This window comes from Bactrocera tryoni, chromosome 4 (genome assembly GCF_016617805.1).
Source record: "Bactrocera tryoni isolate S06 chromosome 4, CSIRO_BtryS06_freeze2, whole genome shotgun sequence".
NCBI lineage: Eukaryota > Metazoa > Arthropoda > Insecta > Diptera > Tephritidae > Bactrocera > Bactrocera tryoni.
In genome coordinates this window covers 64769438-64795163 of record NC_052502.1, presented here as the reverse complement: position 1 = coordinate 64795163, position 25726 = coordinate 64769438, and the positions used below count along the sequence as shown (strand labels likewise).

The following is a 25726-nucleotide window of genomic DNA, read 5'->3' as shown; positions in this document are numbered from 1 at the left end:
TTATTTTCGGAGATATAGGCATTTTTCTGACCCGGCATCCAAACTGGTTCGGCCGGAACTAATCGAAAAAAAGACTTTACGCGAAACTTTAAACGAGTTTTTCTCAAAACTGACTTTTTCGGAACGATACCCACGATTTCTCAGGTTCTACTGGACCTATTTACTTGAAATTTTTATAGAGTCTGCTTTATAGGCTTGTCTATAGTTGGAACTAGCCCCATCCCCAATTTTTTATTTTTATTATTTTTAAAAAATTCGAAATAGTCAGAAAAAGTAATTCGAAAAAACTTTTTTTTTCAGGCAGTCGCCATTTTGTGAAAAAAATTTTTTCCCACTTTTCCGTAGTTCCGGCCATTGCGACGTTATTCTAGATTAATTCTTTTTTTTTGGTTTCAGATAACTAGGAGGGTTGAAATCATGGGTATGGTCATGTGGGAATTTTTAGAGACACCCCACTTCGTGAGCTCGTAATTTGTGAAATTGTTTACTTTTTTTTTAGTTTTTAATTTTTTTCTGTACCCTTCTAAAATTAACAAATAACTAATAAGAAAATGTATAGTAAAAATATTAATTGCCTTTTTTTACGACACTTTAAAAATTACCTGAAATTCATGCTTTTAGACCAGAAGACCCCCTTAAATTTATTAACTTTCTCCCAAAGATTCAAATACAAGGCTTGTCAGGCTTGTCTTCGGCGCGTTTTTTATGCCAGTTCAACATTCTTTTCACGCTCGCTTATAAAAAAAAAGAAAAAAACGTATATTTCAACAGCACCAAGAATACCCTACACAAATACCAAAGATTCCATACAAAATCTTGTGGCCTTCGTGGCAAGCTGAATACACCCTGTTCAAGGTATAAAAACGAGCGATAAGAACTATGAAATTATGCTGTTGGCCAATAGAAAAAATAGTTTATGCAAAGTCTTAATCAGATTGAGTTAAGTTCTAGTTGGATTTATTTCAGCTGTATATTTTTTTCTATGTTGCGACTTGCCAACTGTCTGTGCGAAAACATTTTTTGCCGCGTTTAACTCACGCGAGTGTTTGAACTGTGCGTAGATAATCTGATTATGAGAAGCAACTTAATAGATTTAGTTTAAATTTTCTATTTCTAGTGCCAATTAAATTCAATTTATTTCGCGCTTCTTAAGCAGTTAACCTGAATACTAAAGTTTTTTAGTTTTAACGACGTTGTAAAAAATATAAAGAATGCTTCGAATGGTTACATTATGTACATATGTATATAGGCATGTGTGCACATAAAAGGCTTTATTTTGCGAGTATTTACAGTGACTGTGGCATTGAAATTCGCCAAAAAATCTTTTTCATTCAATTCGTAATTTAAACTGGTTTTGATGGCTCATTATTTCATTTTCAATGCTTCTTTAGCGGCAGCAGATAATTAATTTAATAAAAATGATAGTCATCATACTCTTACGACTTCACTGTAAGTATAAGTACTTGGAGACATATTTATATGTATATCTATATATACAGTTACTTGCTATGAGTGCGATTATTTTGTAATATCGATTTTCGTCTGAAAGATTTTGAGCATCTTTCAGCTATTTCTCATTAATACTACCACCGAAAGCTCTGCGTTAGTTTATACTACAGTTTAGACCAATTTGAGACAGAACTGGGAAAGCTTGAGGACATATTAAGCTCTGATATATAATGACAAAATGATGAGCGATACAAAATGTCAAAAATCTTCGAATCCCATAATACCTACTACATATATCACATTTTTACATTGATAGTCTTTATCTGGATAAAAATTCAGGTATACCGGTTAGGTAGACCCGAACGTCATGCAAATTGTTTTTGTTATTATTTTAAAATATTATAAGTTTTTTGCCACAATATATAGAGATAGAATCTTGCTATATAAAAACAATGAACGAACATGACACTTAAAGTTCCCATCAAGAGGTGCGCATTGACCAATTTTGGTCGAAACCTCGGGAATCTTGAATATTGTGGCTTAACTCGCTTGGTCCTAAATTTGCCACTGACTTGACATGAGGACAACAACACTGAAGAGTACCCTGAACAGAGTATATTAAGTTTATCACGAAGTTTTGTAACGCCCAGAAGGAAGCGTTGGAGACCCTATAAAGTATATATATAAATGATCAGTATGTTGAGCTGAGTCGATTTAGCCATGTCCGTCTGTCTGTCCGTCTGTCTATATAGATATATACTAACTAGCCCCTCAGTTTTTAAGATATCGTTTTGAAATTTTGCAAACCTCATTTTGTCTTCAAGAAGCTGCTCATTTGTCGGAACTGCCGATATCGGACCACTACAACATATAGCTGCCATACAATCTGAACGATCGCGATCAAGTTCTTGTATGGAAAACTTTCACATTTGACAAGATATATTCACGAAACTTGGTATGGATTATTTTCTAAAGCAATAATGTAATCTCCGAAGAAATTGTTAAGATCGGTTGACTATAGCATATAGCTGCCATACAAACTGAACACATAGTTACTAAAAGAAATGCACCTGTGAAGGGTATATTAGCTTCGGTGCAGCCGAAGTTAACGTTTTTGCTTGTTTTTATTTGACTTTTTTAATTATTATTATTTTCCACTTCCGCTTTATTTTATTGTATTACTTACAAACCTCAATTATTTTCAAATTTTTTTTTATAAGAGCAATATTATTGGTTATTATTAATTATTATTTTAGTAACAGGTTTCAATAATTATATATTAACTGTTTAATTATTATATTATATATATTTGTTTATTTCAATTTTGTATATTAAAAAATTTTTATTATATTAAAAATTAAATTTTTAAATTATTTTTATAATTTTTTTTAAATTTCACCACTTCTTCTAGCATTAGTTTTACTATGACATATAAACTATTAATCAAAGCAGTAATTATGAATTACTATTATATTATATTCGTATTATTTTATATAATTGTACTTATGATTATTTGTATTTAAAATGGTTTTTGTTTTTATATATCTATTTGAAGTATTGTAATTATTTATTTCACTACTTTATGATACTATACAAAAGTTATAATATTCGAACTTAATAAAATTTCTAAATTTTTGCAAAAAAAAAATTGTTTTCAATAATTAATTTTATTCAATTTTCAAATGTTTTTTTTAATTATTATTATTTTTTTGTAATTTTTGCAAAAACAAATCGTTTTCAATAATTAATTTTATTTAATTTTCAGTTTTTTTTTAATTATTATTTTTTTGTTTTGTAATTGCTTAAATTTTTACAAACACACATTTTTTAAATAATTAATTTTACGTTTTTAATTTCTAAAGTTTCTACGAAAAAATCATACATATTTCAGTTAAATTTTTTTTTTTTTTTAATTCCGTTCTTTAATTTTTTTTTATTAAATATTTGTTTTTATTTCTAAAATTTTCCCAAAAAATATTTAATTAATTTTCTGTTTTTTTTTTTTAATTTCTAAAATTTTTACATAAAAAAAATTTCCTAATTCATAATCTTTTTTTTAATTTATACTTGTTAAAGAACCTCAATTTTTGTTTTTTTTTTTAATTTCTAAAATTTTTATTTAATTCATAATCTCTTTTTTTAATTTATACTTGTTGATTTTCACATAAAAAACTTAGGTAATTAATTTTCTGTTTTTTTTTTAATTTCTAAAACTTTTACAAAACAAAGAAATTTTTTTCCTAATTCATAATCTTGTTTTTTAATTTATGATTCGGCGCCGGATTCCTAATTCATAATCTCTTTTTTTACTTTATACTTGTTAAACCTCATTATTTTATATCTTAAATTCTCTTAGCCATTGCATTATAATGGCACACTCACTTTCACATTTAATTTTATTCCTGATTTTTCACGTTTCCGTTTGCTTTTCGCATACGCTTCTAACGTTTATACTAACGTTCGCATAAAACTTCCGCAACAATGAGACACGTCCGTTTCCGTTCAGCGTTGGCAGTTAACTGAACAGCTATGCCAATCTTATTGAACTTGGGCTTGTCTAACATTTTTTCTAACAAGCAATTGTATTGAAGCAGCTAAAGCTGTAAACACACACAAGCCCGCGCAGAAGAAGTGTTAACAGCTTAAACAAATAAAGACTTAATATGAGAAAAATAAACACATAGTGCACACTTGTAGCTATTGTTGTTATATAGAATCACTAGAGTTACCTACAGTTTCGTTTACTAACCTTTGACGCTCAAAAATATGTTTGTATGTAAGTATGTGTTTGCATATTTTTGGAGAATAAAATATTTGATATTGGTTTGCACAAAAATATGCGATCAAAACAGAAGTTGAAGCCAATAACAACAACAATTAACATATAATATTTGCAGATGTTTCCATTAATTTGTTAATTATGCCATGCTTGTGATCACATATATTTTATAAATTTTTAAAGCGTGTATAAATTATACGGAAGCTTATTGACTTTGTTTTTAACTTGTTTTGGGCATTCTTGAAGCAGTTATTTCAGATTGATTTGATGTGCTGGCGCCACTGATTGTGCCCTCAAGCAAGCAACATCAATGTAGACACATATGAGCACATGGAAAATATTTCACAAAAAAATTTCTCATATTCGCTTTACCGCATCAAGCGGCTTATTCGATTCGCCACTTGCTTTGCTCTACTCTGTGGTCGAAATATGTACAGTAGGTTGAATCAAAGGAAAAAAAAAATTTTTTTTCGTTTGGTACTCTGAAAAATAGATTCCTAGACACCTCTAAAAAGCCTCTCCAAGCATGAGTTCTTAATTGTAACGGGAAGGTCCTCCTTCTTACAGTTTTCTATTTTTTCTTATTATCAGATAGAAAAATTTATATCTCGCTTCCAAATACTTGAAAAAATATCTTGTTCCCTAGATTTTTTAGGAAATTGAATGCTCTACAAAAAGGTTTCTAACGATTTTTTCATAAACCCAACCGGTTAAAAGATATTAACGGTTGAAGTTTGATTATTTTTGGGAAAATTGCTTATTTCTTATGAATTTTACTTGTATAACTCAATGAATCCATATTAATGTACAGGTAGGAGCATTAACAAACTGGAGCCGTTGGAGTCAGTAAAAGAGAGCGCACTAATAGCTTATTAAAGTGGTATAAACGCTTGATATTCTAACTCTGCAGTTTATGTCATTTATACCAGTGGTTTGTTCGATTTGCTACTTTCCAAAGTTAAGTGAATCAAAGGCTAGCTGATTCTCCTGCTCGGTCAAATATTCCAAACACAAAATGAAATGAAATAATAGAAGCATTTACATTAAAATTGAAGTCTCAATCAGTGTTATATTTGAGGATTATCTCGATATTTTAAGCATTCACCCCAACAAGAATCAAATTTAAATAAAACCCAAAACATACACTCCTCCCACATACACAAGTACATATAATGCCTGTGGCACAATGTCGAAAATTTTAGCGCCATGTAAAGTCACCATATCATACTTCAATAACTGTTAAACAGATCTCTACAAATATTTTGTTGGGTTAATGTTGACACAAATGTCCAAGATCGATATGACACGATTTAATCGACCAGTGCTTGACCCTAGAGACATCTATTGGAAAACGTTGGAAGCAAAGTTGTAGACCTAATACATACAATAAAACTTTCCAACGAATGACTTGGCCATAATTGGCCATAACAACCGCACCGTTAGTTTTGCTTTCGCCAGGTTGGACAAAGAAGTGAAGCAAATGGGCCTAGTGGTGAACGAGCGCAAGACGAAATATCTCCTGTCATCGAACAAACAGTCGTCGCATTTGCGACTCGGCTCCCTCGTTGCTGTTGACAGTCATAACCTCGAAGTCGTAGATAATTTCTTCAATCGTGGAAACAGCATTGACACCAGCAACAAAGTCAGCCTCGAAATCCAACGCAAAATAACTTTTGCCAGCAGGTGCTTTTTCGAACTGAATAGGCAAATTAGAGTAAAGTCCTCTCTCGACAAATAAAGACCAAATTCTGTATACCCGTCCTGTTATTTGTTGCAGAGGCACGGAGGTATTATGAATTTTTGAGAGAAAGGTTCTGCGAAAGATTCATGGTGTTGCAATGTACTGCTTTGCGAATTGAAGACTAAAAAATACAAAAAGAATATTGTTGTTGTTGATTGGACGGTTGAAAAGTAGAATAGTGTTTTTTTTAGCGATGAGGTCAAAGTCAACCTTTTCAATTCAGACAGCATGTGTACAGTAAGGCGCCAGAAAGGTGATCGACTACATGGAAGTTACTGTAAACAGACTGTCAAGCATGTTGGAGGAAATGTCATGGTGTGGACATGCTTCTCGGGAAATCGGCTTGGCCCTGTACACAAAATAGTGGACAAAATGGACCGCATATGCCATTTCGTTGGGTGTTTCAGCAGGATAACGATCCGAAACACACATCGAAGTTGGTCAAAGATTGGTTTAGGACGAAAAGAATTCAAGTCCCCTTGATTGGCCGGCACAATCACCCGACTTGAATCCTATCGAGACTTTGTTTGCAACTGTCAAACGGCGCTTGGGATCAAGTCGATTTACAAGCAAGGACAACTTGTTTAAAGGATTTAAAAAAGAATGGACAAGCATCGAAAAAACTACATTGAGAAATTTAATTGCCTCAATGCCCAAAAGATGTGCTGCCGTTATAAAAAATAACGGTTCTTATACAAAATATTAAAAAGTTGCTTAGATTATGCACAGCTTATTATTGGATTGATTTTGTTTTTGTTTTTTATTTAACAGTAAAAGAATAAAGTACAAGTTTTGTTGTTACGTATTCTTTTTGTTTTCACCTAAGCTATCAATAAATATTATAACGTTTACCTGATGACTGTTTATTTGAGAGTAATTTGACAAATTTTTGAAAGTTGGGATGAGTTGCTTAGCGTATGCACAGCACTGTATATCCAGTTCAGGGTATAACAATAAATATGTAAATAGAAGAGACGTCATTCTCTTGGCATCTTCTTTGCTCATAACACCATACAAATATACAAATTTTGACGTTATGGCGTTTATATTGCTGCACCCACTTATTGACCTCAAATTTTCTCCATCACTACGAGCTATACACTCTTTTAGCATAACCACTTGAAGCTCTTTCAAGGTTTTCGGAATGCAACTAAGAGTGTAGCGAATTTTCGCCAAATTAATTTTGTGTTGCATAGCCGTCAGTGGTTTCTAAATTTAGTTTTTTTTTATCGGATATTTGCATAATTAAAATTTGTCTAAGATTGTTGTTCTTTTTCGTGAAATTCACTATTGTCTGCGATCGCAAGAGTTGTTTTGAACTTTTTCGTTTATTTAAGGCAAGCCTGATTTTCAAACATTCGGTGAATTTTGCGAGCAAAACAGAAACTGAAAGCCGTTTGCCAGTTGCCAGTGTCTCAAGTGGTACCGGTATTCATAGGTATGCTTAAAGTTATGGTTATGCATTTATTTAATAAATTAAAGAATTTAACGGATGATTTGGCGCCGTTCGCAGCAAATCGGACTAACGTAAATAAAGACTTGGCGCATTTTACGCTAAGTTCCAAGAAGATCCGACGTTTTCGCGCCATATTTTGTTCAGCGATGAGCTCCAATTCTGGCTCAATTGGTATGTAAAGAAACAAAGTTGCCGCGTTTGGCACGAAAGGCAACCTGATGAGATTCAAGACCTGTCATTTCACCGAGAAGAAACAACGATTTGGTGTGATTTGTGGACCGGTTGAATCATTGGTCCATATTTCTTCAAAAATTATACGGTTGAGAACGTAACTGCCTATGGCCATAATAACTGACTATTTAATGCCAGAAATGAAAGCTCATATCTTGGCTACATTTGGTTTCAACAAGACGGCGCCGCTTCCCACACATCGCATTAATCAATGGATTTATTGAGATAACACTTCGGTTAGCAGATAATTTCACGTTTCGGGCCGGCCGATTGGCCTCCAGAAACGTGTGATATCACACCGTTGGACTTTTTCCTGTGGGGATGTATAAAGTCTTTCATTGGGGGGGCTTTTTACGTGGCGGGTCCCAAACCCAGCGCACAACCCTATGTAGGGGATGTTTCGCCTTCTCACTTTAGCTCGCCTTCAAACGGATGTTCTTAGGCTACCCAGAGGATACTTGGTCAAAGACCGGAAGTTGTGAGCTGCTTGAGCCATTTGTAAAAGAATCGTTTCTGGCCACTCCCAAGTGAATGGCGATCAGAGAACTTTCCTCACTTGCGTGAACTTCTACACATGACTCCATCCTCCAGAAGAAGAAGATGTATAAAGTCTAAAGTTTATTTGGAGCAAAACATCATGCGTGTGATTCATCAGTTACCAGTCGAAATGCTCGAACGAGTCCTCCAAATGTACAAGTATAACCCAAATATTATACTTTTAATTTATTGGAAACTTTTGTAAAGTTAACCGATATCCACTTCTGTTCCTGGAAAAGTAGTATAGTCAGTTATTTTTTGAAGGAGTCTATTTAGCGATTTGATATGTTAAGATTAGATTAGGTTCGGTTATGCTGACTGGCTGACACCAATTTGTAATGCCTTGTTGAGATTCAGATTAATATGAGCCAAAGTTATCTTCCTACAGTACGTCAACACTTTTTCCGAAATTGAATAGAAATTTGAAATCTAATTCTGATACTTCATCCAGTACATTGAACTAAGTGTCTCCTAGATATCTAAGACGAGTAGTAGTTAAGGTCGGATAGAAGCAGCGGAGGTGTACCAGCGTCTCTATCATATCTACTTTATGCAAGCGCATACGACTTTCATCCGATGCCATTAAGTTGTGACCTTTGATTAGGCCAACAACCACAATGCAGTCCAATTAAGGCATTCCATCTCACCCTGATCCGTCTGTCAGCTCTTTCGGAAATTCCATTGTGTGTCATTTTGTCATTTTTAGCGACTTGCGTATTTCCTATGCTGGTCCACTACACAGGAGGGTGGCACTCATCAATCTCATCAACTGTCTTAATAGCATTTATTTTTAGGAATGCCGATATCGTCCATCAATGTATGACATGCCAAGCATTATTTATCAGGCTATTACCTGTATCGTGGAACTTGCCCGTGAATATAGCTATGTCGTCTGGATCATCTTCTTTTAAAGAAGAGCACTCAATCCGAAATTGTTTCAGAAGTATTGAGTTCCTATTCATGCTAATCTGAGCAATCCGGCTTGGTTTCTTTCTGTATTAATCTTCTTGCAGCTCAATCGAGCTTTTCCCCATGTCATGATGTTGGGCTCTATCCAAAATTAAATGCTACGCTTATATCAAAAAAGGCTCTTAGCACATGGTCCTTATGCTCTAAAGCTCGATCTATACTTAAGGTTAGCGTGTGAACTGCAGTCTCCGTGGATTTACCCTTCAGTTCAGTTCGGTTAGCCGATGGAAGCTTGTCTTTTATAAAGGCATCTAGATGCTTATTTTCAAAAGGAATGATACTTATTTGTCTGCATTCTATACTTTCGAATTAAGTGGCTCCTTTCCCCGCCATCGGCATACTTAGGGTTCTTTTGGGAGTTTTAATATTAGACTATTGTTTTCAAAACTAACGTATATTTAGCAGAAACTGAACAAAGATGAAAAATAGAAGAAGAAAAAATAACTTTTGAGACGAGATATTGAGATTACAATTAGCAGTAATCTAGGAATTCATAATAAAACATGTTATTGCGCTAGTCTTGTTACTTAACTGTCACACCTAGTACATATAATAGCTTAATTTAAAATTTTGGAAATTAAAAAATTAAAAATTAAGCTTAGCAATTATTCAATGACATATTTAGTTTTCACGTCATCTCACTAACTATGTGAAAAATTAGGTCGTTGTTGTAAGACAACTTCCCCCTTTATGTCTCACTTTCCTTCTCTGGCATTTAAGCAACTACGGTATCTGCACAACACTCTAGTTCCACAAAACGTGAGCATCTCCGTTGAAATCTATTATAAATTGCCGTCAGTTAAATGTCGACGGCTATGCGCTGAGGCCAAATATGTCATTGACACGTTCCCAAACAGCTAATTGTTGCACGAAATGTGATTGTAAGCAAAGGTATGCATGTATGTGTTAAGCTTGGCTTGAACTTGCAAGCGTTGTAATTTCTTTGACACCTTCAATACAAATAGCATACACCCTTGGCGATGGCAGGGCACTGTTTACAAGTTTCTTGTCTAATTACCAACATTATATACATACACTAGTACAAAGATTTGATATATGATTTCCTTCAAGATAGAAATAACGTTACTTCACTTCTCTTCTTATTGATCTACATTTTAATCTCAAGCTAGAGTTGCACTGGAACTTGAAGCCTTGTACCCACCTCATATACAGCTGCGTGAAATGAAATAGCAGTTGGTAGCAACACTTTAATATTTTTCAATCGTTAAAAATTTAAACGGGTGATCCAAGTAGAGGTACTTTTTACAATAGCCTTTTTTCACAGATCACGCATGAGTGGTGTCTTCTTCTTCTTAATTGGCGTAGACACCGCTTACGCGATTATAGCCGAGTTAACAACAGCGCGCCAGTCGTTTCTTCTTTTCGCTACGTGGTGCCAATTGGATATTCCAAGCGTAGCCAGGTCCTTCTCTACTTGGTCCTTCCAACGGAGTGGAGGTCTTCCTCTTCCTCTGCTTCCCCCGGCGGGTACTGCGTCGAATACTTTCAGAGCTGGAGTGTTTTCGTCCATCCGGACAACATGACCTAGCCAGCGTAACCGCAGTCTTTTAATTCGCAGAACTATGTCAATGTCGTCGTATATCTCATACAGCTCATCGTTCCATCGAATGTGATATTCGCCGTGGCCAATGCGCAAAGGACCATAAATCTTTCGCAGAACTTTTCTCTCGAAAACTCTCATCAGTTGATGTCATCGTCCAAGCTTCTGCACCATATAGCAGGACGGGAATTATGAGCGACTTATAGAGTTTGGTTTTTGTTCGTCGAGAGAGGACTTTACTTTTCAATTGCCTACTTAGTCCGAAGTAGCACCTGTTGGCAAGAGTTATCCTGCGTTGGATTTCCAGGCTGACATTGTTGGTGGTGTTTACGCTGGTTCCCAAATAACTTCAAAGTTATGACTGTCAACAGTGACGTGAGAGCCAAGTCGCGAGTGCGACGACTGTTTGTTTGATGACAGGAGATATTTCGTTTTGCCCTCGTTCACTACCAGACCCATTTGATTTGCTTCCTTGTCCAGTCTGGAGAAAGCAGAACTAACGGCGCGGGTGTTGAGGCCGATGATATCAATATCATCGGCATAGGCCAGCAGCTGTACACTCTTATAAAAGATTGTACCTGCTCGATTAAGTTCTGCAGCTCGAATTATTTTCTCCAGCAGTAGTTTAAAGAAGTCGCACGATAGGGAGTCGCCTTGTTTGAAACCTCGTTTGGTATCGAACGGCTTGGAAAGGTCCTTCACGATCCTGACGGAGCTTTTCGTGTTGCTCAACGTCAGTTTACACAGCCGTATTAGTTTTGTGGGGATACCAAATTCAGACATCGCGGCCTTAGCAGTAAGGCTGAATGGATTCTCGAGCTACTGCTTAGGGATAGTACAATCACAAGTGATACACCGACATAGGAGTCGCAGAACCGCGAACCAAACTCTTCATACATATGGGAAGTTTTCTGAGCATATTTCAAGCAGAAATAAGTCGGTACGTAAAGATAAACCTTCAATGCTACTACTCGTGAACAGGAGTGGAGAGAACGGCGAGCAGTCTATCGGTACATAACCAAGTGCACTTTTTCTGGGTGCCTAGTTACATAGATATAGAGAATGAACTGGTTGATGAGCTCGTCCACTCCGCAGTATTCACTAACATGGGAGAACCTGAACTATTCATCGCGGTGGGTCCTCGTACCATAAAGGAGTGGTTCTGCAAGGAAAAAGAAGTAGGCTGTGAGAGGTATTGGTAACAATCCAAGGAATGTGCCATGCCAAGTTGTTAATAGGTGGTTACAACCTCAGCAGCTTTAAATATGTAAGCAACCTCCCTAGAGACAAACTTGTCGTATTCTACACTGGCCACCGTAAGCTCAGGAAGTGCTTAAATAACATTGCTTCTTGTGGTAACTGCCGGTTCTGCGACAGAGAGCTTGAAACTGCAGAACACTTGCTAATTAATTGCATAGAAGTCTGCAGACAAAGGCCCTTGAATCCATGTATCCAAATACCATTAGTATTACAGCAAGCGAGGGGCTTCCAACTTGCGTGAGTTTATACGGCTTAATCCCAATTTTTTGCTAAATCCTAATTTCAAAGTTTGACTGGAATTCAATTCTTCTTCTAAGCCTTAACAAGAAAAAGGCTGATTCTAAGCCTTGACTTGAAAAAGTGGGATTCGAATTCACATTCCTCTTCTAACCCTTAACTTGAAAAAGGCAGACGAAAAGTTCCAAAATCAAAAAGTTCACTTAATCATCGACATTTTTAGAAAGTAAATACTCACATTTCAAAAGAGGAAGTATGCGTAACAAAAAACGGTTTATGCTTGAACTTGAAATTTTTACGGCTTAGCAATTTGCAATCCAACATTAATACCACAATTGCATAAAAACAACACAACACATGTTGAATGCGGAGAAGGAATAGTAGTAAAATAAACATTGAAAAGATTTGGCTTGCTGCCAATGTGTCTAAACAATTGAAGCTTGTACGCATTTGATCGACACGGATTAAAAGTGACGGTAATTACCAGTTGACAGCTTTAACATTATAATAGTTACAGTTATATGATGGATTACGTGGTCGGTAACTGATCGATTGGAGCTATCAGTTGATTATTTGTACGTTAATAGGCGTGTCGACCTCGCATTATTCGCGATGAAAATGCGTCACTCAAAATCATTTTTGTTATAATATTTTTATATACAGCTAAATCTATTCTACTGGGTGATCTAAGTAGAGGAACTTCTTTTAGGCAGATCTCATGAAAAGTTCCAAGAAGATCCGATGTTTTCGCGCCAAATTTTGTTCAGCGATGAGGCCCATTTCGGGCTCAAAGGGGATTTAAACAAGCAAAATTGCGACATTTGGAACGAAGAGCAACCTGAAGAGATTCAAGAGCTATCATTTCAACCAGAAAAAACATCGGTTTGGTGCGATTTGTGGGCCGCTGGAATCATAGGTCCATCTTTTTTGAAAAAATTATGCCGGTGAGAACGAAACCAGCAATTACAACCACTATTGCGCCGAGATAACCGACTATTTGATGACTGAAATTGAAGCTCGTGATCTTGGCGACATTTGGTTTCAACAAGACGGCGCCATTTCTCATTCATCGCATCAATTAATGGCTCAAAGAGAGAAAACTTTGATTAGTAAATAATTTTTCGTTTTGCGCCAATCGATTGACATTCATATCGTGTAATATCACACCGTTAGACTTATTCCCGAGGAGATATGTAGTGTCTAAAGTCTATACGTACAATCCTGCTTCGATTCAGGAATTCGAGCAAAATATCATTCGTCAGTTACTAGTCGTAATGCTCGAAAGATTCAGCGAAAATTGGACTGAACAGATGGATCATCTGAGACCTAGCCACGGCCAATATTTGAAAGAGATAATCTTCAATACATAAATGTCATACGCTTTAGATCTTGGCGGCCATTTGACTGGACCATTTCTCGAAATTAACGAGTGCCCAAACTTTGCACGCAATGTGTCCATGTTTAAACGTAAAACATGAGGCAGCGCACCGTCTTGTTGGAAATAGAGGAGAGATATCTATCTCTGTTCCAGAAAAAAAGTCGGTCAACATCGTGTTACAACGCTCGCTATTGCTGGTATCGGCACTTCCTTCCATTTCGAAAGAGATTAGACCCGATGATGCTAACATTCTATATTCGGCACCAAACTGTCAATTTTTGAGGATGCAATTGTCTGATTTGACTGACCACAATAGCCAACACGTCATTCCTCTTGGTAGGCGCTTTATATCGGTCACTAAAAGAAATCTAGCACTAAGTTTCGGAGAGAATATTTTGCTTGGCATATTATGATTATGTAATTAGCAAAAATATACGATATCGCTTTAGTTCTTATATCTGACTTTTTGTTAAATTTTATACCGAACAAATCGGTTAGTTATTGTGGTCCGGCACTCGAAGTGTAACCAACTACGGACCATTCACGCAGCTGTCGCACTGGAATCAGCTGTTTATAAATTTGCTGAATGACAGTTCGGAGTATTGTTCACAATTGTACAAAAGCGTTTTGCCAAAAGTGAACGCAAAAAAAATTATCAGCGATTGATAGCAAACTTAATAGTGTGATTGCTTTATATTTAGCTGGAAAATCATAGCCAACAATTGTTCGTGAGCTCAAACACCTTAATGTAAATAAAGCTTTTTTTTATCGCACCATCACTCGTTACAATGATACTGATAGCAGCGCAAAACGCCATGGAGGTGGTCATCAAAAGACTGCAACGTCACGTGAGATGGTTCGGAAAGTGAAGAAGCGACTTGAGCGAAATCCACGACGAAGTGCCAATCAAATGGCTAAAGAACTGAAAATATCCGACCGCAGCATCCGACGCATATTGAAAAATGAGCTCAAGGTCAAGCCTTACAAGTTCCAAAAGGCCCATGATCTCACACCGAAGCAGCAACAAGTAAGACTTGAGAAAGCGAAGCAGTTAGTTCGCTTAGCCGAAAGCGGTCAAACTCTGAACATTGTGTTTTCTGACGAAAAAGATTTTCCAATTGAGCAATTCGTAAACTCTCAAAACGATAGGGTTTACTTGACCGACCGTGCATACGAGAATCTAAGTCATCGGTTGGCCTCCAGGAGGCAGCACCCGCCACAAATAATGGTTTGGGCCGCTGTCATCGCAGATGGGCGCTCTCCAATTGTTTTCATCGAGCCTGGCGTCAAAGTAAATGCGACATATTATCGGGAAAGTGTTCTGGAGGCTGCTTTGAAGCCGTGGCCAAACAAACATTTCGGTCGCAAATGGACGTTTGGACCATGGACCATGGACGTTTCAACAAGACTCAGCACCGCCTCACAAAACGCGAGTGAGCCAAGAATGGCTGAAAAACAACGTTCCAAACTTCATTACGACCACACAATGGCTCTTGAATTCACCAAATGCGAATCCAATGGATTATTCTCTCTGGACCATTTTGGAGAGCAAGGTGCGAAGTAAAAAATACACCAGTCTCGAGATGCTGAAGAAAGCCATTGTCCGTGAGTGAGCCAAAATACCGGCAAGTCGCATTCGGGCAGCTTGCGATTCGTTTTTTGACCGTCTCAAGGCCATAGTTAAGGCAAAAGGTGGTCATATCGAGCAAAAGTGAATTTGTGCTGAATTTATGATTATTTTCACACATTTTGTACTTTAAAATAAATAAAAATAATTTTCCAAACCGAATTTATGGCTTTTTTAATTGGTTACATTTCGAGTGGACCCTGATCCTATATTTTTGAGAGTAGATCTCTTATCAGAATGTGATTTGGTACTAAAAGTGAGTGATATAGATGCAAAAACTTTAACAAACAATAACTTTAACCAACAATAACAAGATGAAAATTTTGAAGCCGACTTATAACTAGCGAATTCCTACACACACACACCTTTTTAAATACTTTTTATATACTAGTATTTAGCCATAAATGGCATACTTATGTATACTTGTGTACGAAGGAAGGCTGACCTTCATATTTCACTCCAAAAAATGTATATCAAAAAGCTAACTGCTATCTGCAGCACGCCAAACAGTTGCAATACGCTGCTATACCGAGCATCGTAGCAGCCGGTGGTGTTCATGGTGCGCATATACATATGTATGTATGTACATACTTACATATACTATATGTAGTTTCGTATCGGCAAGGACACTTACCTGCTGACGCGCTTGTGATGACGCCGTTTGATAATTTTACTGGTTTGAAGGGTAGTAGCGACTTTACTTATATTTGTCGGTTTATAGCTTTAAGTAATGGTACATGTATGTATATATTTATCGCATGCGATTTTTTCAGCAATCAAACGAGGATATGTGATACTTATTTCCGTAGATTTGCTTACAGCACTGCAGTTGTCGTATATGCTCTTGATTTTTATTATTATACAGAGGAAACGTGCCGCTATTATCTAACAGTTTTATTAGCGCTACATTTAATTATAATTTTTTGTATTATTTGTGTGTTCACTTTGAGGCTTCAAACCACAATTTATCTGATAAAATAGCGCGTTTCTTTAAGGATTGCTGCTCGAAGAGTATTCACGAACACACACATTCACATACACATGCACAAATTGCAAGCGCACTAAGCTGAAAACACGCACTTTGCGGCATTTAAGCGCCGAACGCTGGAATTCTTGTCCACATCCGTGGTGCGTCCACACGCAACTGAGCCATAACGCGCTGTGGCAGCCGAGCTGCAGCAATGTGTAGATACCACAGCTAGCTGCCGCTGATAATGTACGCATACAAACATGTGGATAATCAAAAATCTACATATACTATATTGGATACTGAAGTTCATAGGCGCACTCATACACACATAAAAAAGCAGCTGTTACCAGTGGCTAGCACACCTTCTGAAGCCGCTTGACTCAACGCAGGGCTTTAAGATGCTTCTGGCAAAGAAATCTAGCCAAGTTCACTTAACATATGCTATACATATACTATATGTATACATACTTGTACATATATGTATGTGCATATAGCTGCAAACAGCTGCCCGTGGTTTTATACACAGACACATATTTATCACTTAAAGCTTAACCAATTTGCCCTTTTTGCTTCACTTTCGTTTATTGCGTTTTGTTTTGCTCTCGTTATTCAAGTGGCGGAAGCTTTGGCATTTTCACGGCCAAAAGACGGTCTGTGTAGACGCGCGCATTGCAAGCTTTCGTTGTTTTGAAGTTATATGCAATCAGTATATAGTATATGTATATGCATGTGTGTGGCATATAGTATATTTATCTTTTCAAAAGGCATTTCAGGCAGAAAGCTTGCCTGTTATGAATGAAAAGTTTAGTAAGCGTGAGTACACAGTGAGAAAAAACTGTATAAAAGCGATAGTTTAATACAAACACTTAATCCTGATTGTTCAGTTTGTATGGCAACTATGGTATATGCTATAGCGATGCGATGTGGATATTTTCTCGGAGATTGCTCCATTTTCTTAGGCATGCCGACCCATGCCGAATTTTGAAGATATCTTTATACCCTGAACAGGGTATATTAAGTTTGTCACGAAGTTTGTAACACCCAGAAGGAATCGTCGGAGACCCTATAAATCAATGATCAGTATGTCGAACTGAGTCAATTTAGCCATGTCCGTCTGTCTGTCCGTCTGTCTGTATATATACGAACTAGTCCCTCAGTTTTTAAGATATCGTTTTGAAATTTTGCAAACGTCATTTTCTCTTCAAGAAGCTGCTCATTTGTCGGAACGGCCGATGTCGGACCACTATAACATATAGCTGCCATACAAACTGAACGATCGGAATCAAATGCTTGTATGGACAAATTTCACATTTGACAAGATATATTCACGAAATTTGGTATACGTTATTTTCTAAGGCAACAATGTAATCTCCGAAGAAAATGATCAGATCGGTTAACTATAGCATATCGCTGCCATACAAACTGAACACATAGTTACTAACAGAAATGCACCTGTGAAGGGTATTTAGCTACCGAAGTTAACGTTTTTTCTTGTTTTAAATTAAAATTCCAATCGTTCAGTTTGTATGGCAGCTATGTATATACTGTAGTGGTCCGATATCGGTAGTTCCGACGAAGGTGCAGCTTCTTGTACAGAAAAGGACGTGTTCAAAATTTCCGATCGATACCTACCTCAACAACTGAGGGACTGTTTCGTATATAACGGCTTTTTCAGTAGGGACGCTATAAATGTAGGTCGATAGGGACAGCAAACGACGCCATATATATATACATATCCCGTTTTTTTGTCATTTTATCATGGAAAGATATACGATCCAACAACGAGTCGAAATTATTAAAATTTGCTACCAAAATTCGGAGTCGGCAGCCTAACTTTAAGAGCGCTACGTTCAACTTATGGTCGTCATAATCGTCCTGTCAGATCAGCAATTGAGCGTCTAGTGGAAAAATTTGAAGCCAGAGGCACAATATAAAATGTTCCCGTGCCAGTGAGACAAAGAAGTGCCCACAGTGTCGAGAATATTGTTACCGTTAGCGCATCAATTGAGGAAGACCCAAATCAGTCTCTCACACGTCCTCCTCAAGCGTTGGGCATCTCTGTGACGTCTTAGTGTCGGATTTTGCGAGAGATCACACATACTTACATGATCAGCTTTACCACCAAAATCAATGATAACATAATATTTTTCGCTCTAATTGGATAATATGGACTTGGACAATATGTGGTTTCAACAGGACGGCGCCACCAGCCAAACAGCGAATGTCACAATCGATTTATTGAAAACTAGCGACGATTGATGAACTTCATAGGAATATCGAACGTGAAATTGCAGCAGTATTGGCCGATTTATGCTTCAAAACCGTTGAGATTTGGGTTCAGCGGCATGATTTCTGCAAGCGTGACATACACATATACATACTCGTACATACATATAATAGAAAGAAATGATTAGATTTAGGTTTATCAGTGGCTTTTGATTCAAGGCCTTATCTGGTTTTCATACTCAAAAGCACTTTTTATCTAGATATCTAAACGCGGACCACTCTTGCACATTTATGAACTGTTTATTTGTGATATCAGTAAATTCCTAGAGACGAATTCAAACCCTATGTATACATTTGAGCACGTCGCATTTCAATTCCAGCTAACTCACCTGTGAAACTGAAGGTGCGATTTTTAAGGTTTCAAACTGAGTCTTGCGAAAGCTGGACAGTCCAGTACTGAGTTGATTTTACCTCGTCTCCTTCCACAAAACTTCCACAATTGGCTTCTGTCAAATTTTTTAGCCGTTTCATATAAACTGATGCTGGGAAATGGCAGGATGAGAGGTTTCACAATTTCCAACGATACCGCAAATGTTAGACGCTCATTCAAGTCTTGGGAGCTCGATGCAAGTAATAATGAGAACTAAGCGCTCTTCGACTAGAGTTTAGGAGCTCAAGACCCACGTTAGTACTCAACGCTCTGAAAGAGGCTGCACTCTGGAACAGTAGTTCTACCTCTAGCTTTATGACAGACATTGCAAGCTAAAAGGAAAATAAATGGAGAGCTTCAAACAAAACTATCCTCTTGCTTTCTTCGCTGTATTTTGTACGCTTTCAATTTAATATATTGACGTAAAATGTGCCAAGTCGTTCCATACGTCAGACTGAGTTCCTGCGAACGGCGCAGTCTTCGTGTACACTCTCAGCTACGGCTGCTAAATTTTCTTCATTGCGTGCTGGACGTGGTCCATTCCGTCGAATATTATCGAGTAATGTATGCTCGGTCTCAAGATGGGTGATGGCGTTGCGAATAGTACGCTCATTACGCTCAGTAGGCTGATTATATTGACCATAAGTTGCGCGAAGCACGCGAAACACCTCCTTTACAGAACTTGAACTTGATTTGTAAGTCTTGCCATGATGAAATGCCAAACAATACTGAACAAAAAATCAAAGATCTGTCAAAAAAAGCATCTATACTTTAATCTCCCGTTATAAGTGAAAGGTGTAATAGCTACGGTGTAACGTTTTTTCTCGGTTTTTATTAATTTTATTGAAATGGAATATAAAATAATACATAATTTCACTTATTATTGATCTTCCTGACACGCCTTGGGGCGAATCGCCATAAAGATGTTTTCAGTAAATGACCTGTAAAAAAGTATCAAATATATGTACTTTTTGAATAAAGTTTAATGAATAGCTCGGGAAACTTACTCAATTCCGAAGCTGGAGATACATCCTTGGTTATACCACCAACTGCGACCTCGCACCTTCGCACACACACTATTACTTGAAAATGTATCACCTGTGCCATCTGAGATATCGTTATAACCCCAAGGCTGCACCATTAATTTTACTAAATTATCCACCGCAAAATCGTATCGCTCATCTTTAATGCTGAACTCCTTGAAAATGTTTTGGTTTCCTATAACATAGTCGCGAACCATAAGGGCTTGTGGCGCTCGCTTTGTCAACACATGCAAACGATCTAAACCAATGAAATAGTCCGTGCTTGCACTTCCAAAACCGTGCTTGTATTCAAGCCAACTCCTTTGATAAATTTTTTCTGCACTTTGCGCACTTCCGTGCATTACTAAAGTCCAAGGGCAACAAGTGGTACATTCGTTCATACAAAACACCTCGAACGGCTGAAAGTTTGGCAAATTGATTTCATAAATTCCGGTAAAAAATTGAGGTCCACGCTGCTGCCACGCATCGGCACAATCACTATATACTTCTGGTTTCGACAAAATCGTTTTATTGCGTGCATCTTTTAGTTTACAGCTAGCCATCCTGAAAAGTAAATAACATCGGTAATCTAAATGAAAAATGGTTCCAGTGAGACGCATGCCATACAGCGAATAAGAGATAAACTAAGTCGGTTAAGCTGGACAAAATGGTTCGAGATCAGGCGGATAAAATTCACTGCATAAAACACAATTTATGTCCGCAAAAACAAAAGTCCACATTACTGTGAGCTCGGGCAAAATGGTTTAGAAAGTTACAGCGGCAATCAAGATAAAGTAGAAGGTTGGTGCTAACGAAGTTGAGCTAAAGAACTACACTCAGAGGCAACCTACCTCATTTTATCAAAAGTTCGTTTTCTGTGAAGTAATGAGTTATTGCTTTGGAGGTTTTGTGCTTCACTCAACTTATGGTCAACATAATCAGCCAACTGAGCGTACTATTCGCAACGCCATCACCCATCTTGCGACCGAGCATTCATTATTGGATAATATTCGACCGAACAGACCACGTTCAGCACACAGTGAATAAAATATAGCGGCCGTAGCTGAGAGTGTGCATCAAGACCGAGTAAAGTTTATTCGGCGCCGTTCGCAGCTACTCGGGCTGACGTATGTATCGACTTGGTGTATTTTACGTCGAGATCTTAAATTGAAAGCATACAAAATACAGCTTCTGCAAAAACTGAAGCCGCTCGTCCTTCCCAAGCGACATCGCTTCGCTCTATGGGCTCTTGTAAAGTTCCAAGAAGGTCCGACGTTTTCGAGCCAAATTTTGTTCAGCGATGAGGCACATTTCTGACTCAATGGGTGAGTGAAAAAGCAAAATTGCCACATTTGGGACGAAAAGCAACCTGAAGGATTAAAGAGCTGTCATTTCATGCAGTGGAATCCTCGGTTCATATTTCTTCAAAAGTGATGCCGGTGAGAACGTAACCGTCAATGGCGACTGTTATCGCGCCATGATAACCCACTATTTGATGCCTGAAATTAAAGCTCGTGATCTCGACGACACTTGGTTTTAAGAAGAACCCGTCACTTGCCACACATCGCATCAATCAATAGATTTATTGAGAGAACAATTCGGTGAGCAGATAAATTCACATTCTGGGCCGGTCTATTGACCACCAAGATCGTGTGATATCACACCGTTAGACTTTTCACTGTAGAGATATGTATGTGAAGTCTAAAGTCTATGCGATCGCTTCGATTCAGGCCTTGGAGAAAACATGACGCTTGTAATTGGCCAGTTACTAGTCGAAATGCTCGATGAACCATATGAGACGTAGCCGCGGCCACCATTTGAAAGAATGATAATAAATTCACATTAAATTTGAAGTTTCTGTGTTTTTTCTTTAAAAAGTAACGAGCATCGAATTGCTTCTTTATTATCTATCAATACTTACTTGGCGCATCTGTTCACTTCGGCGGGGATATCCGCTAAGCTTTTATCAGGTACACCTCCAACTCCACTCCGGACTCTGAGAAAAAAAAGTTAAGAAATTGGTATGTATTATATCAGGAAATATCTAGATTGTGTAATTTTTATTTAGTGTAACGAGTTTTCACTTCAATTCGTTTTATACTTACACTTCTTGTTTACTTAGGGTTGACTTCAAATTTGACCCCAATTCATCTAACCGCCGCTCGATAAAGGCATGGTTTCTAAAAAAATAATAGTCGCAGATTATACTATGGTACAATTATAAGTTCAGAACTATCTAGCTTCGATATTCGCTTACACTTGTTGAATATTTTCCGTGGAACTCAACTTGTTCTCTATTTCGCCCAGACGACTTTCCAATAATTTTCCAAAAGACTCGACTCTAAGAACCAAAAATATATTTTTAAATATGCTTACCAATATTAAGCTGGGAGCATAAGAGAATACGCATACTTAGTATTGTTCAATATTTTTACAACCTAATTAAATTTAGGTTAAATAAGTTCTTTCCGTTGGGTCCCTAACTATATTGGTGTTTTTTTTTTACCTGAATGCTTATTTAAGAAAAAAAAATGTATAAAAGCATTATTAAAGGCATTTTGTGGATTCCATTCCAAAGAAATCAAACAAATTTTTGAAATCCTGTTCAGATGTAAATCGTGTTCCAGTGAGGGCCTTCTGCATCGACAGAAGGCTGGTTAGAATGACAATTTCTAGGCAATAAAGCCTAGAGAGGATAGTTTTTAACCGGTCTTGCAGCATGACGCCAAGCGTTGTCTTGTTCTAAAGTTATTGGCGTCCGTTTTTCGGCAATCGCTCGCTTTAACTTGATAAGTTGTTGTAGGTAAATTGCAAGGTAGTACCTTATAGAATCATAAAAAAAGCAGGTAGTAGACCAGTAATACCTTTTCTATTGTATTTCATTGCATGTGACGGACCGGGTAGGTGAGTGGTAGTACACTTACACTTACCGATCCAAACGGGGTTAGACCGCCGAAAGAACAGCCCTTGGTCGGATGAAATCCGAGTCAATTCCGGTGCGTAGAACCAGCTGTTGTGGGAATTGAGGTGAGTGGTAGTAGTTTCAGTTCAGTTCATAATCTCCTTTGTGCTTCGTCTGGCAGCATATGTTGTAATCAGACGAAGTTTCCAATCCTGCATTATTCATCTCTTCACCCCGATAAATGGGCTATAAGGGTTATATATGTACTTATCGTCTAACTATCTAACTATTTTTCAACCATTCGGGTGTCTAGTAAACTTTATGAAGCGGCATTTTGACGTCAAGAAGAATAATTTGAGTTGAGTCTTACATTTTTAATTATAATAGGTATTAGTATAAACGCTATAATATCATTGTGTCTTATCCGACTTGTTCCACTGTATCTTTACGTGAGTGTTATGGATCGATGGGTTAACCTGACTTAAAGTTTTTTTTTCAACAACCGTCTCTCCACTGACTTTTTTATTGATTTTGGAAATATCGATCTCACTTCGAAGCTCACTTAGAGAACCTGCGATGGAAATTTTGAACTTTCTTCCATGAATCAGATGGCTGATGTCTATTAAATCGTTAATTGTTTCAAATATTTCCATATTTAAAAGATTTCACGCACTGTGAACAGTAATATGATTGATCTTTTCAACATACTCTTTCAGGTATGTACTTTAAACTAATTTAATAAATAGCCGAATTCGAACAGTTAGTGAATCTCATGAGGAACATTTGTAAGACGGAAACACAATCTGGCGTTCGCCATTACGTGCCAAGAGACAATACCACATTTTTTGTTTTATTTTGTTGTTGGCAAGCTAAGATAAAACCAGGGCCTAGGTATCCTCAAACCTTTATAGCCACTTCAGCATTGTCAAAAAGAGTTAGAAAAGAGTTTGAAATAGTCGTAACTTAAGCACTAATAACACTCACATTTCTTCAATATTCGCAACAGTCTTAACGGTGCTTTCTAGTTCCAACAATCGTTCTTCGATTTTTTCCAGAACGGTCTGAACACTAAAGATAGATTATTATAAAATTATTTATTAATATGCATATATATTATTATTATTTATTATAAAACAAATAATACAATCATATAACTTCAAAAAAAAAAAACACAATTTTTTGCCAATTAGAAGACAAGTGTCTTAAGACCTCTTTTAATAAGATCTTACTCAAAAATATTCCACATTTTGCTCAGTCTGAATACATATATACCGAATATGGAGTTAAGCGTTTTTTCAGCACTTTATTTGTCATTCCTTACCTTTTTAGCGTCTCCTCCATGCTATCTTGTTTGCTACTAAATGAATCTAAGCCGTTCACCACATTTCTGATTTCATTCTCTGCATCTAAGAGTATCGTAAAAGGCTGTTCGGAGTCGTTATCTTTCCCTGCTTTCACTCTACCGACACTTACAGTGTGCCAAGTAAGTATTAAATAGCAGAGACACCGTATTATTTTTTTATACATTTCAAAGCGCTCGCTAGTTTTCGACTGATTTTTGCCTCGCACAATAAGAAATTCAATGGCAAATTGCGATTATCACCACGGAAGTACATTTGAGTTGAGCATACAGTTTATTTTTATACCCACACACAATATTTGAATAATAAATTTGTTATGACAACATAATATCAAAAATGTTTGCAAAAGTAGACGTTTGCAGAAGAATTTTCACTCACTTTCCATTTAGAGAGATAGCTAATAAAGTTTCGACAGCCCTAAGAGTTCTAATGAAACTCAGTTCACACTCTATAAAAACCATAGAACTTCAAAGATTTTCGAAAGGCTCGATTTTTAAAGACCGTACATAGTTTAATCCGGTTTCGAACTTGTTTTTGTGTCGGCTTCTGTTACAACATGTTCGTGCTAAGTAGTTTCTAATCGATTAGAGAATTCTTTGGAAATATTAATATATGTATGTGTGTAAGTTAGTATGAATCAAGTCCACATAAATAATATATCAAAACATATATAGTATTTATAATTGAACTGGATATGCATGCACATATTATATATCGTACTACTTTATATAAATATAGGGTTTTCCAGTTGCATTATCTTTCGATTAATTCCCACGACAGTGGGGAATCCTTAACAGGCACTGATCTGTATTTAGTTTAACGTCTAGTTGGTTTAGTTTGTCATGTCGATAGTAATTCATCAAACTGTCTGGAGACTGTTCTACGTATTAGGTGTCCTTTTTGTCAATGGATGGCTTCAGCAGTTAGTTGCGTTTGATTTTGATATAACCAAAACGTGATAAACTTAACCGTAACTGCCTTTCCTCATTAGTGACTTTGTTTATGTGTCATATATGTACTACTGCTTGTGCGAATATGTTTAAGCCTGCTTTAGAAGCTTCAAAAAATCGAATATTTTTTTTTTGCTTAAATCCCTTTAAAAGTATTCTAAGAATATGCCCCCAAAGTTTTAGAGGGGAATTCGAAATATTTTCGGAACTAGAAGGGAAATAGTGACCGAGCGTCTAGCAGATATGTATATGAGCGTGAGTTGGGCAGAAAGCGAAAACTTTGACGCGCGATTTCTCGGTTTTTCATTTTTACGATTTTTCTTAATTGGTGGGCAGGATAGAAAAAAAGTAAATATCCCATCGGAACGAATCAAACTGCGTTGTATTTGGAATTAAATTCTCTTCTAGGTGAACCTAAAATACCTTAAGAAAGTTAACATTAATCCGGTTTTTAAATGATTCAAAGTAATTTTTTTTTAAATGCATTTTTTTTAATCTGAGAAAAATTGTTGAATTTTTCACTTTTTGTTGAATTTTCTTGGTTCACCTTGGAATTACACTATTGAAAATTAGAAATTTCTTTTGTGTTTTTTGTTTCAGATGAAAATTGCGACCTGCATCTTGCCCGCCACACAGAAAT

General features: G+C 36.8%; 2 protein-coding genes across 2 annotated transcripts in view; both read right to left on the bottom strand.

Moving 5' to 3' along the window:
• LOC120775860 (acidic phospholipase A2 PA4) overlaps nucleotides 1–16389 on the bottom strand; it is a 32719-nt gene extending 16330 nt beyond the window's left edge. The window contains exon 1 of the mRNA XM_040106230.1: nucleotides 15860–16389. The gene's annotated coding sequence lies outside the window, so the exon portion shown is untranslated. The remainder of the gene's footprint in view (nucleotides 1–15859) is intronic.
• A 3267-nt stretch (nucleotides 16390–19656) lies between these two features.
• On the bottom strand, nucleotides 19657–24306 carry LOC120775015 (angiopoietin-4-like). Its single transcript, XM_040104965.1, has 7 exons — nucleotides 24097–24306; nucleotides 23760–23843; nucleotides 22131–22214; nucleotides 21979–22053; nucleotides 21795–21869; nucleotides 19859–20437; nucleotides 19657–19792 (listed from the first exon to the last, which is right to left on the bottom strand). The coding sequence occupies exons 1-7, from the start codon at nucleotides 24300–24302 to the stop codon at nucleotides 19732–19734; spliced, it is 1164 nt and encodes a 387-aa protein (XP_039960899.1). The 5' UTR covers nucleotides 24303–24306; the 3' UTR covers nucleotides 19657–19731.
• Between the last annotated feature and the right edge of the window lie 1420 nt (nucleotides 24307–25726).

What these genes read in the sequence shown, in the direction of transcription:
- LOC120775015 (XM_040104965.1), bottom strand. Translation starts at nt 24,302, where the DNA reads ATGTATAAAAAAATAATACGGTGTCTCTGCTATTTAATACTTACTTGG. An exon ending in ATGGAGGAGACGCTAAAAAG is followed by an intron (nt 23,844 to 24,096) that starts GTAAGGAATGAC and finishes ATCTATCTTTAG; the next exon opens with TGTTCAGACCGTTCTGGAAA. An exon ending in ACGGAAAATATTCAACAAGT is followed by an intron (nt 22,054 to 22,130) that starts GTAAGCGAATAT and finishes TTATTTTTTTAG; the next exon opens with AAACCATGCCTTTATCGAGC.